At 50.5% G+C, this 18,731-nt stretch overlaps 2 protein-coding genes across 2 annotated transcripts; one reads left to right on the top strand and one right to left on the bottom strand.

Moving 5' to 3' along the window:
- The first annotated feature begins 5,498 nt into the window (after positions 1-5,498).
- Positions 5,499-16,816, top strand: LOC128278256 (retinal homeobox protein Rx3). The gene is made up of 5 exons (XM_053016939.1): positions 5,499-5,712; positions 9,392-9,539; positions 9,627-9,756; positions 16,202-16,289; positions 16,419-16,816. The coding sequence occupies exons 1-5, from the start codon at positions 5,499-5,501 to the stop codon at positions 16,814-16,816; spliced, it is 978 nt and encodes a 325-aa protein (XP_052872899.1).
- Positions 16,817-17,088: 272 nt separating this feature from the next.
- LOC128279049 (serine protease SP24D-like) lies at positions 17,089-18,032 on the bottom strand. The gene is made up of 3 exons (XM_053017769.1): positions 17,806-18,032; positions 17,350-17,737; positions 17,089-17,286 (listed from the first exon to the last, which is right to left on the bottom strand). Exons 1-3 carry the CDS (start codon positions 18,030-18,032, stop codon positions 17,089-17,091), a joined length of 813 nt encoding a protein of 270 aa, XP_052873729.1.
- Positions 18,033-18,731: the final 699 nt, after the last annotated feature.

Genomic DNA, 18,731 nt, shown 5'->3' with positions numbered 1-18,731 from the left:
CAGCCAATTTCAGGGCGATGAACGCTCCCAGAGTCATCCACCACTGACCGCTAAACCGGAGTCCAACGATAGTTGCGCTTTTCCGAACGACGTTCGTAATAAAGTTTATTAGAAAATTATTTTCTGTATATGTTTGCCATTAGGTTGGCTGTTGGTAGTTTCCATTTGCTCTCCGCTTTCATAGGAATTTGGTCGCCGACCCGATGACGGTCGGTGACCGCTACTTTGCCGATGAGAGAGGTCCGCTAGAGACGTTAGTCAGAAAACTTTTCCTTTATCCCCATGGCCTGGCCTGGTCGGTCGGGAATGGGGATGGTCGGCAATAAAGGACCAAACAAGACTGGGAATTTTCTCTCTGCGGTATACGATTGGAAGTTTATCGTTCCGGAAGGCCGCCGCCGCTGGAGGGACGAAATGTCGGTCTATAGCTGCGATCTTGTGGTGGGGATCCTTGGATACCTCTCGGGAATTATTGGTTTCGGTGTGTTCAAATTTGATTTTATTTACACTTGTTTCTCGTCTGTGTCGAAGAATTTCGCAAGCATTTTTTCAAATGCGTCGTCACATCGTTTATGAACTGAAGCTACATCGCTTAGTGATTGTGAGGAGTAAAATATATGGTCGTAATAAAATAGTTAAATAAAATAGCGACTAATAAAAAGATATTATGATTAAAATGACAAACTTTGGTAATAATAAACAGTAAGCAAGTGTTTGAAATGCAGAAAAGCGAACGCACACTGCTTGCAACACATTTAGTGAACAAACAATGACTACTTAACATTGTTGTTTTTGGGAATCAGTCTTTTGCTAATTTTTGGACTCGCGCCAGCGGTAGGTAGTTGAAAAAACAATTCATGAATAAAGAAGAATTGATTGAAGTAAATCGTGGAGAAGGTTTAGTAATTTTAAATAGCTTTCTTAACATCAAAGCCTTGTTTCGAGCTACAAATTCTGCTTCAATAGCTAGAGTCTGCACCAGCGTGGTCTGTTGTGGTTTGTATATTTATTAATTTGTTATGTTTTTGTGACTATTTTTAGATTCTGTAAAAACTGCCGTTTTTAGGAACTGCTTCGCGAGACCTATTTAAACATCTAAAATCATCTGTTAAACTACACACTGGAAAAACTATTCAAATGAGCAAATGAAGTTCTTTTATTGATCTTCAAGAAAATTATTTTTTCCTATATCAGTTTACAGAAATTCAACTATTATTTCACTCATGAAAAGTAATCTTTCAAATCGTTCAAGGTGTAGAATTACTCTCCACAAAATACAAATCAACATTGTTTACTTGCAAAAGTTTCTAAACATTACATTGAAACCAAGTGAAATAAAATCCTAAAAATGTAGCATAATCACACCAACTAATGCATCATAATTGCAAGCATAATCGTATGCTGTTAGTCGATAAATTCCCGTTAAAAATGTCATAATTTTCTGGTAAGACCCGTGGGCGTGGGCCAAATCATAGCGCACGGCTATAAGATCGCAACGTTTATAATACTTTCCATTTGGACATTTATTTTGATTCGATTGTAGACATTACGCTGAATTGGGGTTTAAGAGATTATTCTTTATTGCATTGTGCCTCGGCCACTGTTGCTCGGCGAGCCATTCGGCCCTACAGGCAATCGGGGCTCCTGGTGTCTCTCAATCGCTCAACGCACACCGTTTCCGATTTATCCGGCATTTGCCAACATAAGTGGACCGATTATTGCTCATCTCCTGCTTTTCGGCCCCGGATGAGTGCGATGAATGGAAAAAACCGGCAGCCCGAGCGAGGCTGAAAGCGGCAGAGAGACAAAAATTCCGAGACATTACCATCGATTGACGGCACTCTTCCGGTCGCGTAATCGTCCTCGAAGACCTCCGGGGTGGGGTTGGGGTGGCCGTCCTGATGTGTCCTTACTGCAATTCGACCAAACTGTGCTCGATGCAGTGTGCAAAACGGGGAAAAAGAAATGTTTCATGGATGGAGGATACGAGGCCAGTTTGCGAGAGGTCCTTCGGCCCCGATGAGGTAGTGCCAAACGGGGTCGTTTAGTCGGTTTTTGCACTGCTTTCCTCACACACACAGACACTCTCTCTATGTCTCTCTCTGTCTCTTTGTACCCCGTTCTACCGATTATTCTTTAACAGCTTAACCATGGAAGCGAAAAAGCAATAGACGCCACACGCCCACTCTGGGTGGGTCGATTTTAACAATGGCAGCAGCGAAGAGAAGTCTTACGCCGAGAGGTGAAAAACAACAAGCTCCCCGGCGGCCGTGGCAAAGGAAATTGAAGATTTGTTAGCGATTTTCGCGATGATTGTGATTGAAAAGTTGATTGCCTTTTAAGATTGTTCGCGGCAACAGAGCTTTTCGCGGGGCACTCAGGCTTTGCATGCATTAGTAGTGGTGCCAGCTGGGAGGTGGCGACAGAAGCGCAGAAACATGGCCGATGTTGAATAAGGCGATAATAAAAGTCTACTACATCGAGCAGCCGACCGAAGTTGGTGAAATGCGTTTCGATTAAAATTGTTTTCGTTGCACAAACGAACTAAGATACGGATGACAAGGAACAATTTCAATTCGGAAAAGACGATGTCAACTACAAAAGGTGCATATTTTTGTAGTAAAACTCATTAACTAACAAGACGAAGACGTAGTTGAACGTTAAAATTAATTGTTTTGACGGTTGACAAATCAGAGCCTCTCCAAGAACTCCATCGATTGCTGATAAACACGAATGTAGCGCGGTTATAACGTCAAAGAAAATGCCCTATGTTAACATCGGGATGGGAGCCGTGCCACAAAGTCATCTATTAAATTAACACCAGCTGATCAGCCGATTTCCTGTTGGGTGTGGTGGAACCGCAATTACCCCAAGCTGGCAGCGAAGGCGAAGCTTCTCCGACGCGGCCATCCAATCAAAAGGCAGCAGCGATGTGCGCATGTCGTCCAACAAATTCCTGGCTCACCCTCTCGCTGGGGGGAGTTTGGAGGAAAAGTTAAAGTTAATCACTTTTCTCTCTAGGGCAAAGGGGCGCGACACTCAGCAGCAGCAGGATGGCTAGCTGTTTGGCCGCTCTAACCGCAAGTCGACGCTGCTTTGGCAAAACAATGCAAATTAATCCGATTGCAGGCTCGCTGTCGGAGCAGATCATTATTAGTCTTATCATTAGGTCCCTGGCCAGCTTGCCGTTCCTCGCCTCAATGGACACAATGCCGATGCCGATGCCGAGATGACGTTAAGCAGGAAGTGGGCGCTCGCTTAGCTGCGATCGCCTGCTCTAGGTGTTCGCCGTCGGGGTAGATCGTAAATCGTTTTCATGCCAATGAAAACAAAGGATTAAGGGAAGGGAAACCATCCGAGTCAGGAAAGGGACCTCCACGGCGGCCAGCGATCGCCGTGCGGAGCGACGACGACGACACCAGCCGGAGCAGCGCTTCAAAACCCCGAATACTTTGTGAATGAACAGCCCGACGCAGAATCCAGCCCACGACGGGTAAGAAGTATCCGTCGCGGCCACCTCGAGGATCGGTGCTAAGAATAACAGAACCAGCGAGGATAAGAAGGGTCATAAAAGTTTGGAGCCTCCTTATTAGAGCCTAAAGTACGGGCCGTGCCCATTGTCTGCCGCTGGGTGGACCAGCAACTTTATTTGGATTACGCTGCCGCTGCCCACTGGTCTAGATAGTTGCAATCTCGCCTGTTTTGATATGTTCAACCATCTACTTTCAACCCTACACGCCAGTTTTTGGCAGAACTCTTTGGCAGGACCGGCTTATACGAGGGTCTGTACCCAGCATTTCCGCTCATTACCGCTGACCGCGGCCCAGGGTACCGATGGAGTAATTGTTATCCTTTTGAATGGGAAGGTAGACGATCGACCAGTATGGTCTGCCCGGCCGCTCTCGGTGTGTCCGGGTCCAGAAATGAGTGGGGTTTTCTGAGGATTTCAGTTTTGATCCAGGGGTACGAGAATCTATATTAATTTTTTAATGAATGAAGTTTTAGTGCCCACGGGTACACACATGGTAATGTTTGGCACGCTCAAATATGGTTTCGAAACATGGCCATAATTGACCGCCACGGCCCTTATTTTTGCTCTTGCTCTGAGTAAAAATTCAGCCGAAGGGCAGATTGTTTCAAATAACTATCAACCCTTAATTGACCATTTCAACAAACGTACGTATATCGAAATTTCTGCTACATGCAAGAATGAAACGCTCATTTATTTGTAGCAACCATCGGTTTTGTTCATAAAAAGTATCCGCCATTTATCATGAGAAGGAGGTTGAGCCAACGAAATTTATGAAACGAATAATAACTACTAATGACTTGAGAAGCGACTGTGAAGAAAGGAGCGAATTTAAGCATATTTCTCAAAAACGATTAATTTTAAAACGTTTTGTTACAAACGTACAATAAATCTACGAAGCAGATTAAAACTTGTATTACTTGTTAATGTTGCTACAGTTAGCAAATATTGCGTCGAAACCATTTTACGAGAAGTTCGTGTCTTTCCGTTTGTGGATGAAATGTGCATCACACGGTCCTTAATTTGTAGGAAATAATGTTAACAGAAATTGTCATTTGCTGCCGTTCGAACAGATTTGAGAAGCACAATTAAAGTACACAGATGGGAAATGGGAGAACAAATAGCCATGCCACACGAATGTGCGAGAAACGCCGCCAAATGATCACGAGCTCCCTAGCACGTCCTGGCACATCAAGGATGTTTATTTATTTGTTGTTGCTCATTTGCAACAATTTGAAACCGATGCAAATCACATCAATTCAGCTAGTTTTTGGGCGATCTAACACACTTGTTGTGTCCACCCAGCGCACACACACACACACACACGCTTCCGTTGGTGTTGGTGCCGCACATCCAATCCAAACGCTTCTAATGGTTCTCGAGCGCATGGGTGAACTGCGAACGAATGAGACGCTCATTCGAAGATGGCCGTCGACGGCAGGCCAAAGCAGGACAACAGTAGGCTCTGGGAAATGAAGTTGGAAAAACCCGTTTTGTTGTTGCCTCTCGTTTTTCCGTTTAATTTTCCCCTAGCGATGCGTGCGCATTGGACTCTTCTCGCTGTATACGTGTGTGTCTGTGGAAGGAACAGGGTACGTTTTCAATGTTTTTAATATTTATTTGAAGACCCGTGGTCCTTTCGGGGTTAGTCTTTGGAAGGCATCCGTCGGAGATACACAGGTGGCAAGAAAGAGTGTCGAACGTTCCCTGTGACCTCGGTTAAGATGCGACGATAAGTTTTGTTAGAGAGTGTTACTGATGATAAGTCTATCGGGTTTGAAACCGTTTAGGGGCAAAGGTTTTTGGTGTTAATTTCGGGTGCGCGAACCAAAGGACGAACTCGTGATCGTGTACGGTGCTTCCTGTTGATGTGAAAATTAGTGATTGACGAACCGAGTTGATAGTCTGTTTTAGCTGTAGTGTAGAAGTGTTTAGTGCAACGGAAATTCTGCACTTCTTACTGGACCCAATGTTGAAGATGATGTCAGGAGCCGTGCATGCCGAACGCGTCATTCGCCCGCCGCCTCAGAACAGCACGATATCGAAACCGAGGGCGGTCTACAGCATAGATCAGATCCTGGGCAATCATCACCACACGCGAAGGAGTACTAGCACCGTGACCACTACCAATAACAACAACAACAACAACAATAGCATCAGCGTTAACAATAACAACAACGCAGGTACGTTTGTGTCTCCAGTGTGTCGTGCTGGAGGTCTCCACGTGCGTGGTTCGAAGGCACGAAAGCAAGGGTTCCCACCGGGGACGGGTGGTCGGAACGGGAGCGCGCGGAGTGGTGGGAACTGGACCAGGTGTCCAGTAATGTAATAGTAATTGAGTATCGATAATCTAATAAATCAATTAATGCCAGCCGAAGAATCGCGCCCGGGCGAATATTAATAGAGCCGCCCTCTCGTGAGAATGACGCGACCATTAAGGAAAGGGGCGACCCCCTAAACAGAGGGGCGCAATCCACGATTGCTTGCTGCCACGATGTTTTGGGCGGAAATGCCGCGTTTGGTCGCCGCGAGGGTCGCTCGCGCCGAGCGAAGGTAAATGAGACATTTACATGCAGGGTTGGTTCGATGCCCCCCCGTACACACCTGTGTGTACGGGGCCCATTCAGGCCCATTAAGGACGAACCTTGCGTGGGTGACGCGCCAGCGTTTCGATGATAAATAGCCTGCAACTATCGCGGGCCAAACACACAGATGTTTCTGTTGGGCCCGTTCCGAACCCCCGAACCATCAAATGAGCGCAGGACCACGCTGGAAACCGTGCCCGAATCAATCCTTGTCAACAAATTAGGATGGCCAATCAAAGGTGGCGGTGGAAGCCTATTACTGGTTCGAATGCTCGACGCTAGTCGATTGAATCAAATGGTGCGTAATCATTTAAGGACAACAGGAAGTCCGGAAACGTGTTGGTATCGCGTCACTCGTTAACGTCATTTGGGGACCCTGGGACGTTGGGATTTTCCAGAATGCCAAGTCTGTGATCCGGCGTCGCCACATCGAAGGAAGACCCTGGACCCTGCTTCCTGTTTACACTTGTGACCATTTCCCGAGTCTTTCGAGTCTTGTGCTACGCGTTTCCCGAGCCAAAGTTTATGAACGCTTCCTGTCTCCGGTGACGCCAGTGTTGGGTGCTGTAAAATTTTACATTCCTAATTATCACCCAAAAACGGGCAACATTACCCGCGAGTCCCCGAGAGTTCATTCAGCCCTCGAAGAACAAGAGGGCAATAAAACGGCAATTGAGCATCACCACCGAACCTGAAGGTACCTGAAGAACACCTTGAGCCGAGGCGGCACGCATAATCCTTTGCTCGTTTTTGGTCGCCGTGAATCGCTGAAGGGATCGTTTTCCAAGCCGCAGACGTAGATCAGCCGTAGAAAAGGCCTGGCTCGACCGAGTACCTGCCAAGTGTTCCCGGGATAGCTCCCGGCAATCCACCTTTCCAGCTCGCTGGCGGTTTCTGGGTGTGAGTGAGCAGGTCAATGGGTTAGAGTGCGGGATTAATTACGATATTGTGGTTGCTGCAGCGCTCCGGACTGGACTTGTAATCTCGTCGCTAGCTACCCAAACAAATCATAAAGTTTCAAGCTTTGCGTTCTGCTCATTTCCATGTTCCTCATAAAGCCGTGAATGTTCCTGATACGTTCCTCTGACGTCACGGTACGCGACGAGGTGTTGTGTTCCGCCGGTTCCGAATCCTAAGCCGATTGGGGGGGGGGTGCTTTCCGTGTCACGTAATTGGGGTCGCCATGGTCGCCGGTAAAAATGTTGCCTTTTTAATTGATTCCCGGTTTAAGGATTTTTATTTTCCGATTGACGCGCACACGGCACCCGGCAAGTGCCAGTGCCCCCCGGGCGGCGAAATGAATCCAGAAATAGCTGCTCGGGCGAAAAAATATTATTCGCCACTCCTCCGTGGATGTTGAATGGAAAGGCGCGTTTCGTTTGATCTCTCCCGCGAGTACGGTAAATTCAATTTCAGGACCCGGTGACACATCGCGACACAGGGCGAACTGGGTAACTGTCCGTAGCTAACCGCAATCGAACCGCGCGCTCTGAAAGGACAAGGTGTGTCGTCAGATGATTCGGTCGCTGTTCGGATGAAGACCACGTTTGTCCTCCTGAAGTCCTGACAGCCGCGGGCAGTTTGACTTTAGATGTGGACTTTAAACGCGGATGCGTTGGTGTCAAACCGACCGCCGCGTGGTTGGCGGCCATTTTCTCAGGACTGGCCAGGAGTGCCGTGCGTGGGGAAGAGGTGTGTGTGGATTTTAATATACTCACAATTAAGGCCACACAACACAGCGGGTGACAATGCGGCTCCGTTCAGCCGGAACCGGGCAGCAAATTATGTCGCTGTCGACGACGGCGATGATGATGCCGATGATGATGATGAAGCTGTCGAAGGGCTGTCGTGGTACCTTTTTTGTGGTGCGCTTTTGCCGCGGGGGTTGTGACACAGCTCAAGAGTACGCGGTGTATCAGCCATCGACAATGTTTGCACGAGTTGTTAAGCGGTTTATTGTTAATAAAAACTGGCCCCTCCGCATGTGCGCATTATTTGTGCATTATTTGCCGTACTTGTGCGCCCTCGCCACGTCCTGCCTCGCTTTTGGGGGCTTCGAAGGGCACTCGAGAGAGAGAGCGTGCGAGTGGGATTGGGATGTTTACTGTGCCGAAGGGACGTCCCTTTCGTGGCTTGGCGTTACAATGCAATCGAACGCAAATGATGGCGCTGGCTTTTGTAGGTGGTGATGGCACCATTGGGACGGTTCCTTGGTTCCATATCTGCGTTGAACGGTTTGCCAAGGACTGCTGAGCGTTCTGAGGGCCACGGCATCAAAGCTGAATTTTCGAACAAATTGACTTAATTATGGTGCGTGTTTGGCGTTTTTTTCATCAAAATGGAGTAACAATTTTATACTTTGAGTGCTCGATTCCTGTCACCTAATATCGGCAAATATTGGAATCAGATCTGTGTGTCGGGAATTGAACAATCGATTTTTAAAAATTGAAAGCAGAATATTCCCTTGCAGGGATGTCTTTTCACGCCATATTCAGAAGGTACCACACCAAACTCATATGTCAACGTTGCTTAGCAACCGCAAAGTCGGCAGGAAAATAGCGTCACACAGGAATTCAAATTCGACGCACAGAACGCGGACCAGAGCGGAGTCACCAAAAAGTGAAGAAAATAATAAATCGCCTCGCCGGTGTGTCTGCTTGATTGGTCAATTGCCCCTACCAACACACACACATAGCTTAGCCCAAAAAAAAGGAAATTAAAACGACAAAGAACGCCGGAAACCGTCCGACAGCTAGGTCCATCCGTTTTCCCCCATCCGAGGCCCCGGCAGCGTGTGGGGCGAAAAATGGACAAGCCAAGCATCAGCGAGCCAATCTGCTGGCCATCCTGCTCTTGGGGGCAGCAGGCAAAATAGCATCAAAAGGATTAAGGGATGAAAGAACGACATGGAACGGCTTTTCCGACATGTCCGCACGGTGGGCGCTGGCGAAAGATGATGATTATTTAATTGGTGCATTCATCATCGCTCGTGTATCAGGGTTTTCCCGAATTGCCCGAATTGCCCGATTGCGAAAAGTCCCGGTTCCCGTGCCCGGTTCGTCCCGTGACAAAACGAATCCCACTTTTTTGGGGATTATATTTTATTATTCTTGCCTGTCGCCTGAATTTGAGGGCCACATCCGGGCCAACTCGGTGAATGGGGCCGGTTCGATTGGACACTAAAAGGGGGCATACTTCGGACAGACAGATCGACGGAATATGACGCCGTAATTCACCGTTATGTTTCTAAACGTTTCTTTCACCCCCTTTTCCACAGACCAGGACAACCCGCTGAAACGCGAAGGCTCCCCGGTGCTCGAGCATGGTGTGGACGTGGACAACGACGATGAGCTACCGATCATCGGTGATATCGATCCGTTGGACAACGATCCGAACGATCTGGGACGGCCGAGAAAAATTCGCAGGTACCGCATCCTTCGCGGGAAAACTAGTTCTTCGTCGAGGAGAATGGCGGAAAATAAATCACGCTTCTTTTTGTGTTTTTGTGACAGATCTCGGACCACCTTCACCACCTACCAGTTGCACCAGCTCGAGCGGGCCTTCGAGAAAACGCAATATCCGGACGTGTTCACCCGCGAGGAGCTGGCCATGCGGTTGGACCTGAGCGAGGCGAGAGTGCAGGTAGGTCCACGGCACCATATATTGGGTAACGGCCACGGTCCCTTGCCGTGCCGGCCACAACCGGATTCGGATTCGCATGGCGGCGTTATGTGGGCTCAGGGAGTCGAGTTGGGAGTGACTTTGGGCCGCTGATGGGAATTCCCAACCGAACGCTCGCAGTGCCATGCCTCGGGAGGCCTCAGTCTCAATCGGCCACGAACGAAACAAACATTTTGCCATTGGCGAAAAGTGCGTGTCCCATTATCGGTCACTAATTGATTGCAAGACAATTGACAACGTTCGTTGTGTAAGGTCCCCGAGGTGGTAGGACACGTCTCTGCAAAAGTGCGGGACCTTTGCTATTTTCATTGGCAAATAAGTCTGGACCCTAGCGTGGCTCACCCTAAATGAGCTTCATCACCCAAACTCTGCTCGCTCTTTAAAAGGGGAAGTCGACACGACAGCGAATGAAGTTTGAGGCCACGTTGTGACTGCGTTATGTGACTGCTGCAAAGCGTTGCAATGACTTAATGTTTCAATTAGAAATCGTAAATGAGTACATGACCCAAGCCGAATGCATTTTAATTAGGTTTGCTGGCGTTTGAAAGTTTTCATTAATTTTATGCCAATGCTTTGCGTACCATTAGCGTAGTTGATGACCAAATAAACTGGTCAATTGACGATGATGGCCAAAAGATTCTTGCTGTCGATGAAAATCCACTCAGCGAAATCGAAACGCGCGCAAAGTCCCCTAAGCCGGTTGTAATACGATAATTGCCCATGTAACCTCAATTACAGACGTTCGGTCGATGTCCTGCCGAACCGGTGCGCAGAATACAAACATACACGCACGCACCAACACACAAACCAGTTGGCAAACAAATCGGGTGCTCATTTTTGCTGTTATTTGGTGCGGTGAATTCGAAAACTCGAAACTAGGTTTGTTTTTTTCGTCCATCGGCGAAGGTCCAGCAGCAAGGACCAAGCGCCAAGCTTTCCGGGCCAAGTTCCGGGCCCTTCGGTGTAGCGTGACGCGCATCCGAGTGCCGAGGGGATTGCGCACAAATCCGCTACTGTCGTGGTGGTGCGGGGCATGCGGGTCCTGAGAACGAAAGGACACCCGAACGCGGCGCGGCGTTCCGCGTTCGCAGTCGCTTTCCGGTTCCCCTCGGCGCAGAATAATCCGGCGGCCGCCGCCGTGGCACAATAATCATCATCATGTAGAGTGCGGCGTTTCTGGATGGTTTTGTTGTGTAATTGAAACCGAGGAGGGCACAGTTTGTCAACCGAACCCTCCTGTGGCCCGACGTCGACGACAGGGATTGCGAGACGGAGGGGAGCTCGAGATCATCGCGCGTAATGAGGTAGCCGGGGCCGCGGCGGGGCCTACCATTGTCACGATGGCATTAATCGCTTTTAATAAACTTATAATAAACATTTTTCACAATCACACATCCTCGCGTCGCGCCGTGCGTGTGTGTGCGTGTGTTTGACGTTTGACGACCGTCCCTCGGTAATCGGAGAGCGCCGAAGCCGAGGCTGGAGGCTGGGCTGGGGTGCGTACGTCCGATTGGTTTCGCGCTCACGGTGACTGCGATTAGCATAAATTTTGTTCGCTAATTAGTCGAAAATTTCTTTTTTTTTATGTGGCCCGGTGCCCCGGGGCCAGGTGTCTCTTTCACCCTTTACGGCGTGTAGCAGAAGCAGAACAAAGTTGTCATTGTTGTCGCTACTCGACCGCACACGAATTCTATTATGTATGCCTTCTTGAAGATGGATTGTGTGTGTTTGTGTTGGAAGCCGACGGTGCGAGCATTAAATTGCCGTACGGGAACCTCGCGGACCTTCTGCTGCTACTCAGCTTTAAGGAGCTACAAGCAGTTGATAAACATACAGAACGTGACATTATTTCTTTGCCGTAAGATGCGGAACGTGTAAAGTACATTTACCACATTTAAAGGGGAAGCATTAGTGTCTTAAAAAATAATTTATTTAATTTATCTTTTGTTTTGGTCCAAGAAGGTTTGATGCAATCTCTTTTTAAAAATGATCTCTGGTCCCATGAGTAACCACATGTACCCTTTTCGGGCGTTTTCCATAACTGGCCAATATTTGGGCTGCAATTTCTTGGCGAATATTGTTCTTGAGGGCAGCTAAAGTCTGGTTTGTTAACGCATGTCTTGGATTTTAAATAACTCCACGAATAGAAGGTCTGTTGATCTCGGTGGCCTATCAAAATCACCATTTTTCGATATCCAATAGTCCAGGGAACAGGTGGTCACAATACATTGACTGTTGGTTGAGCAATGTCGTCCTGTTGGAACCGATAATCGTCTATGTCATTTTCACGATCACAATAGCCATCACGAAGTCCGTTACCGTGTCCCGGCAACGCTCACCATTAACGGTTAGCGTAGCTCCCGCATCGTCTTCAAAAATATGCGCCTCGATGATCGAATCCGAGCAAATACGGTAACATTTTGGTCGTAATAAGGCTGTTAATTGAGGGTTTAACGTTAACATAAAGCTCTCGACCATTTTTGTTTATTTTTGCCTCCATTTAATGAAAACTGGCTCGTCAGACATGAGGACGATTGAGACGTTATTTTTAATGTACTGAACTGAAACTTCTAAAGCGTTATGACATTAGTCGACTTGACAAATAATGTAAAAAATATAAGGTTGCCCACTTCAAATGGTAGTTGACCTATTGGCCAGACAAAATAGTATCTCGAGTAGTGAGAATAAATGTCAGTTCGTGCCTAGCGATAGCTGAAGTAGCTTTCCGCGGAGGTTCCAGTCCGGGTACTTTTTCGTCGCACTGTGCCGTGTCACGCGTTGCGGTCACCGAACGAACTCAGGAGGTCGAATCTGGTGAACGTCTCGCTGCATCAAATTAAGACTTTATGTGAAAATACAAAACAAAAAAGTTAGGCCGCAGGGAAACAAGATTAGCCACGACGGCCCAGTTGGCCACCGGATCGCTAAGCCCTCTTTCTCTTCCAATCGAACAAACAGCCCGACAGCCACGATCCCTGGTCACGGTGGGCTGCTGCTGTAGAACGAAACACAAAGCGCCACGCCTTGCTGGGCGCCCTCGGAGGCCGCCGCGCGGTGGTGTAATTGGCAACAATTTTCAACTTACAGTGGATGTTGACAATGGGTCGACTCTCTATCGGCCGGGTGCTCTCTCTCTCTCTGTCTGTGTCCTGGAGCCTAATTGCGGCGAAAATTGCATTCAATTAAATCATCCACGCCAAATCGACCGCCAGCCGGTCGAGAAAGGCTGGGCCGGGCAGGGCTTCTGGATCCTTTTTCGTTCCCAAATGGCGCCGGCGCGCGTAATGGTGGCGCTAATTGAATCAGGTCCCATCGGCGAGGATCGGCCTGCCGGCGGCCCAGTGGAACATTAATTGCAATTATGAGCCATTAAAGTTTAGATTTCTCTCGTTCGCTCTCTCTCTGTCTGGTCTGTCATTGTCGTCGTCGTCGTCGCATTACACCATTGGAGCTAATTTGCCTCCTGTTCGGATATCCGCCGCTTATGCTCTCCACGGCCGTCGGTGGCCGCTGAAGCGCTGAAGAGAATGCATTAGCCCACTCGAGAGTCCTGCGAGTCCTGCTGCGCGCCGATATCGTTGCGAGCGCGCGTAACAATAGATAATCGGTCCGGTCTGTGTACGGTGTCCGATGGAGGCACGTGCCGTGATGGCGCCGGGAGAGTGGTAAAATACATTTAATTGAAATGTAACACACAACAGTTACAGGGCGACCACTCTGCCCGTGTGCCCGTGTGTGTGTCGGGGTGCGGAGAAGCTCAGAAAAATCAAACGATGTCAATTACATCGGATTTAATGAGCTTTAAACTGCGACAACGCTGCCCGTGCGCTGCGTTAGGGGTGACTGCAGAGAGGCTCGGATGCGAGGGGTGCGCTATGCTTATGCTTTACATGCTCGGCGACTGTAACATGTAACGGCAGGATGAAGAATGTTCCGATCGGGGTGATAACCTACTGCGGGCGTGCCAAGGCGTGTGAACGGTCCCGGCCAAAGGACTCCCTGCAGCTGATCGTTGATCGATACGGCGGCGAGCGATTGGAGTGGCGATAAGGGGCTCGCCATGGTAACGCCGTCCGTGGAGAAGCTTCGGGCTTCGGGAAATCGGGACCGGGATTGGAGCGCCCTCTACGCCGAAAGGGTGAAACGCTCAATTAATGAAATTGATTTAATCCTCAATCCTATTTTCAGGTGAATTAAGACAGAATTTACTCGTTGTCGGTAGGGTTTGATTCACGAGGCAAGAGGCACTTTCATTCCATTGTGAGTTCATTGTGTGTTTGTGAGAGGGCGTTTGAAGTGCAGACGATTTTTTATGCTTCACGTTTTCCGCGTCGGATCCGAGGCGGGTGCTCAAGGACCGCCCCGTGACCCGACAAAGATTGGCCGGCAAAAGTTTCACCATCGAGACCTGGGAAGTGACCCCCCCCGCCGGGGGCAGGGTATTACCCCAAAAACAGTGCAATAATCTGCTTTTAATATAATCATATCCATTTGGCACACACATCACGTGTCACGGGTGATAGCCTGGACCCGGACCCGGTCCCGGTCCCGGGTCGGGTCGAGTTGTGCTGAGCTCCGATATTAAAACCCGGCCCCGGTTCTGTTTGTTTTCCTATCATCCCAACCAAACAGCCCTTAATCGATATCCAATCAGCAGGACGCCGGAAAGGACTCTGTCTTCCTCTTTTGTTACGTCAGTTAATTTTTGCTTCCGAACCATCACCGAGTTGGCCGCCAGAAGCAGGTTTTGGGGCGGGTGGATATGTTGCTCGGCCACCCCAGCCCCCACACCTTCCCCCGACAACAAACGACTCCCGATCCGACCCGACCAGGGGAATTATGCGCAAAGTTCGTTTTAATTAATTTTCTTACCACACTATTTACCACACTCCGGGGGATCGGACCGGGAGATATGGGGACGGCGCCGCCATTAAGTGCACTTTTGGCCGCCGGCCAAGTGGGCCACCGGTTTCACCACCAGCACTGACGGGCCACTCGGGCTACCGCGCAAATGGCTAATCGTATTACTTTGGGCGTCGGCTCGGTAGCGATAGGAATCGGTGTGTCGGCTCGGGTACTCTTAGACCCAGGGAGACGTTTAATGGAAGTCATTTGCATGTGGACCGTCAGTATGGAAGGTCACCCCCGGGTGGTGGGGAGAAGGCGCCCACACATTCCGATCATTCAGACGACAACGTTTCGGCTGCAAATAATTCGATTACATAATCGACCCCGACACCGCGGTCCGTCTCCGTGATCCGTGAGCGATTGAAACGTATAATTTCATGTCCCCACACAAACACACACACACACACACACAGGGCCACCCATCCACCACCCCACCCAACCATCCAGTGCCGCTCATTAATCGGTCCATTGTGGTTCCAATTAACGCAATTCGTGAGGGCACGTGTCTCGGTGTCGGGCCCTAACCGATCCCTAACCTCACTTTGAGCCGCTTCCTGGCGCACACGTCCACGCGTCCACCGCTAAATTGATGCCAATTGTGGCAGGATTTGGCCCGGGAGGACACACAATGTACGGCCGATACACAATGCCGGCCAATCGGAAGCTCTTGGGTCGCCCGACAACGTCGACGACGGTGACGACAACTTGTTAACTCCGTCGGCCCGTCTTGTAGGGAAATGCTTCGGCAACCCTCTCCGATGTCTGTCTTCTTGCGTGTGTGTGTGTGGCCAGCCAGTAAAGCCCTTTCGGAGCGGCCGACCGACGGAGTCACGGAAGATCCCAATCAATTGGCAACGCCTGTCAGCCGGTTGGACGAATTTGATTGATTCTATCTTCCGGCTAATAGAGAGAGAAAGAGAGAGAGAGAGAGAGTGGGAGAGAGAGAGAGAGTAGAATGCTTAAAATTGCTCCAATTTGCACGGCTTCCGGTGCGCTTCCTCGAAGTAAGTATATTGGCTCACTCCGAAGAGGTCCTTTCTCGGATCGGGTTTGTTTTGCCACTCAAGGACCGGCGAGGCCCACAGCAAGGGCCAGTGGGCTCTCTCTCCGGACACACATTAGCGTAATGATGAGTCGGGCACGGACCCCGGCCGATGACATCGTTTCCGGTCCCGTGGCCCGGCAGTATCCGGTTTCCGGCGCCCGGCGCTCGGCGAGTGATGATAATTGATCCAACAATAATTGCTGATATTGTTGTCAATTAGGCACCGCTCCTGTGGTTCCGCTTCGGCGAGGTTGCCGTTAACAATTCGGATCACTTTCAGTGTGCCGTGGCGACGCGAAACCAATTAAACGTTGTCCGCCGCCGGTTGTCGAGATCGAGAAGTGATAAAGCGGTCTCGTCATGGAACCGTTTTGACACCTCCGCGATAATTGTTGCTGTGTTGCTGTGTTTCTGATTGTTAATTTCTGGTCATCTCTTCCATTCCCTCGGCAGGTCTGGTTCCAGAATCGTCGGGCAAAGTGGCGCAAACGGGAGAAAGCTATGGGTCGGGACACATCTGCCTTCCTCCATCACGAACAAGGTAATTATAGGCGGCCGCGACCACGGGCCGGAGGTGTCCGGCCCCATTAGAGGTCACCGCAATTATAACCCGATTATGCGACACGTCCAGGTCCGCTAGCCGATCCTAATCGTCCCTCCCCACCATCAGGTATGCCGGAGTTTCCACTGGCCCTGCCGCTGGCTCACAACCTGCCCCACCACCCGGCGCTGCCGGCCGAGTTTTGGCCACCGAACTTTGGGCTCCACCCGTCGCTGATGCCGGCCGCCGCCACCCACACGCTGCTCCACCCGAGCGTGCTGCCCAACTACAAGATCCCGAACTTCCACGCCATCCTGTCGCAGTACATGGGCCTGAACAGCCTGTTCGGCGCTACCGGGGGCTACCCGCAGAACCTGAGCGTCAACACGCGCATCAGCCCCCAGCACAGCCCGAAGGAGAGCCCGACCCAGAACACGAGCAACAGCAGCGCGGCCAGCAACACCTCCAGCATCAGCGTGGGGGGTAGCACCAACACCAGCAACGAGTGCCCGACGGTGGAGAAGTAATGACCCGACCGCGCAGTCATGTGCGTCATAAGCCAAAAAGCAGGGAGCCACTGTAAATAGGACCCGTAGGACCGCGCCCGCGCCTTGTGGAGGTCTTCGTGATTTTAGTTAAACGATTCGCGTTTTCTTTATTTTAACGTTCAGTTAACCCCCTGCCCGAGACTGTACATATATATAGACTACTTTTAAGCGGGCCGGCGAATGGCCTCCCCCCCCAACATGTTAGAGAACCGAAGCCCCGAACACGAACTCCCAACAAAATAAATGGTTGATCACAAGTGACGCGAATCCGCCTCCGTCTTCTCCTCGCTCTCGGCAGTGTCTTGGTCCAGCGTTGCCTGGACCCAGTCGCTGAAGTGGGCCACCTCGACGAACACGTCCGGTGTGCCGGCTTCGCAGCGTCCGCCGACCGTGTAGCTGCCGACACCGACCAGCGTCTCGTTGAAGACCGCCGGTCCACCGTAGTCGCCCTGTAGAAAGAAACTGTGTCAGACTCCAGAGACCTGACCCGAGAGCCTGACCGGGTTACTTACCGCACAGAACCCACCACCGTTGGTGGTGTCCAGACAGAGTGCTCCCTCGTAGTAGCCATCACCGGTCGCATGCTGGCACTGGTCGGCCGGGAGCGTCGTCAGCTGGGCGTACTTCAGCTTGAAGGCAGTGTTGCCAGCTTCGGCCGTACGTCCAAAACCGGACACCGTCACGGTGCTCGGCTCGACCAATGGTTCCGTGGCCAGCGCCACCGGTTGGGCGGTGAACGAGAACTCGAAGCTACGGCGTGTCTCGACTAGGGCCAGGTCGTACCGGAAACTCTGCTGGTCGTACTGGTCGTGGAAGTGGACCGTCTTGACGCGATTGTATTTCCCTTTCGAGAACAGCTTCTCGGAGCCGTAGAACACGTTCAGGTCGTCCACTGGAACACTGTGGGGGGTAAGTGGGGGCATTAGTATCGTGGTCTACGACGGTGTAGGGGGACGCTGCGGTCGTACGGTGTTTCGCCTTTGAAGAAGCAATGGGCAGCCGTCAGGAAGAAGCGCTCGTGGACCAAGACACCGCCACAGAGCGGGTGTCGCTTGAGGGTTACCGTGACCTGGTACGGGAACTGGGCCCTCCCGGCCGTCTCCCCATCGACGACACGCGTCTCCAGGGGGCTGGCGTCACCGAGGCTGACGAACAACAGCAGAGCTGCACCAGACACAGCGAGGAACTGTTTCATGTTGCTCACGAGTTTGTCTTGCTCCTGTGGTGACTGACTTGGACTGACTGACTGATGGACTGACCGGTCAGCCTATATAGTGTTCCCCCGGGGGTGCGCGGTCAAGTACCTCCCGCGCCCAGCCCACCCTTCCACTTGACGTGCGTAATGGAGTAGAACAGCGATCGGATTAGCGCCGGAATCGGGATGGATTTTAAAGCCCTGACAACCGCGCCAGAGCCATGCGCTGAATGTGGCGTCAAGTGGCTTCGTCGGCGGGCACCACGGACAATCGGCAACCTCCGATAGAGGGCGCCACGTCGCCACGCTCTCTAAGAAAGGCGCATTCTAATTGAAGTGCCAGAACGTTGCGCTCGCCCGCGGAACCCCAGTAAAAAGGGTCTACAAAGCGCACCCCTTTTTCGAGGTTCGTAAAACTGGGAACAGCTGTCAAAGTGGGCCCACTCGTTGTCGAAGCAATGCACTTCTCTGTGGCATTGTTTGGGTCGTTTGAACGAATTAATAAAAATCTACACATCGCGGGCCTCGTGCCCCGTTGAATGTTCATTTAAAGAGAGGCCTCGAAGGTCCCATTTATGGACCATATGTGAAGGGGTCGTCAGTGAGCCAGCATAATGCCTGCCTGTGTGTATCGCTGGTCCTGTAAAGGACGATGCATATACCCAACGTGTACCGTATATTAATTGACATTAAAATAGG

This window comes from Anopheles cruzii, chromosome 2 (genome assembly GCF_943734635.1).
Source record: "Anopheles cruzii chromosome 2, idAnoCruzAS_RS32_06, whole genome shotgun sequence".
Classification (NCBI taxonomy): Eukaryota; Metazoa; Arthropoda; class Insecta; order Diptera; family Culicidae; genus Anopheles; species Anopheles cruzii.
The sequence above is the reverse complement of the archived record's forward strand: the minus strand, read 5'-3'. Positions and strand labels throughout refer to the sequence as shown.

Excerpts from the sequence above, each read along its gene's own strand:
- LOC128279049 (XM_053017769.1), bottom strand. The coding sequence starts at position 18,032 with ATGAAACAGTTCCTCGCTGTGTCTGGTGCAGCTCTGCTGTTGTTCGTC. Across the intron at positions 17,738-17,805 it reads TTCTTCAAAGGCGAAACACC|TGTTCCAGTGGACGACCTGA; the intron begins GTACGACCGCAG and ends TACCCCCCACAG. Across the intron at positions 17,287-17,349 it reads ACGGTGGTGGGTTCTGTGCG|GGCGACTACGGTGGACCGGC; the intron begins GTAAGTAACCCG and ends TTCTTTCTACAG.
- LOC128278256 (XM_053016939.1), top strand. The coding sequence starts at position 5,499 with ATGTTGAAGATGATGTCAGGAGCCGTGCATGCCGAACGCGTCATTCGC. Across the intron at positions 9,540-9,626 it reads CGGCCGAGAAAAATTCGCAG|ATCTCGGACCACCTTCACCA; the intron begins GTACCGCATCCT and ends TTTTTGTGACAG. Across the intron at positions 9,757-16,201 it reads TGAGCGAGGCGAGAGTGCAG|GTCTGGTTCCAGAATCGTCG; the intron begins GTAGGTCCACGG and ends TTCCCTCGGCAG.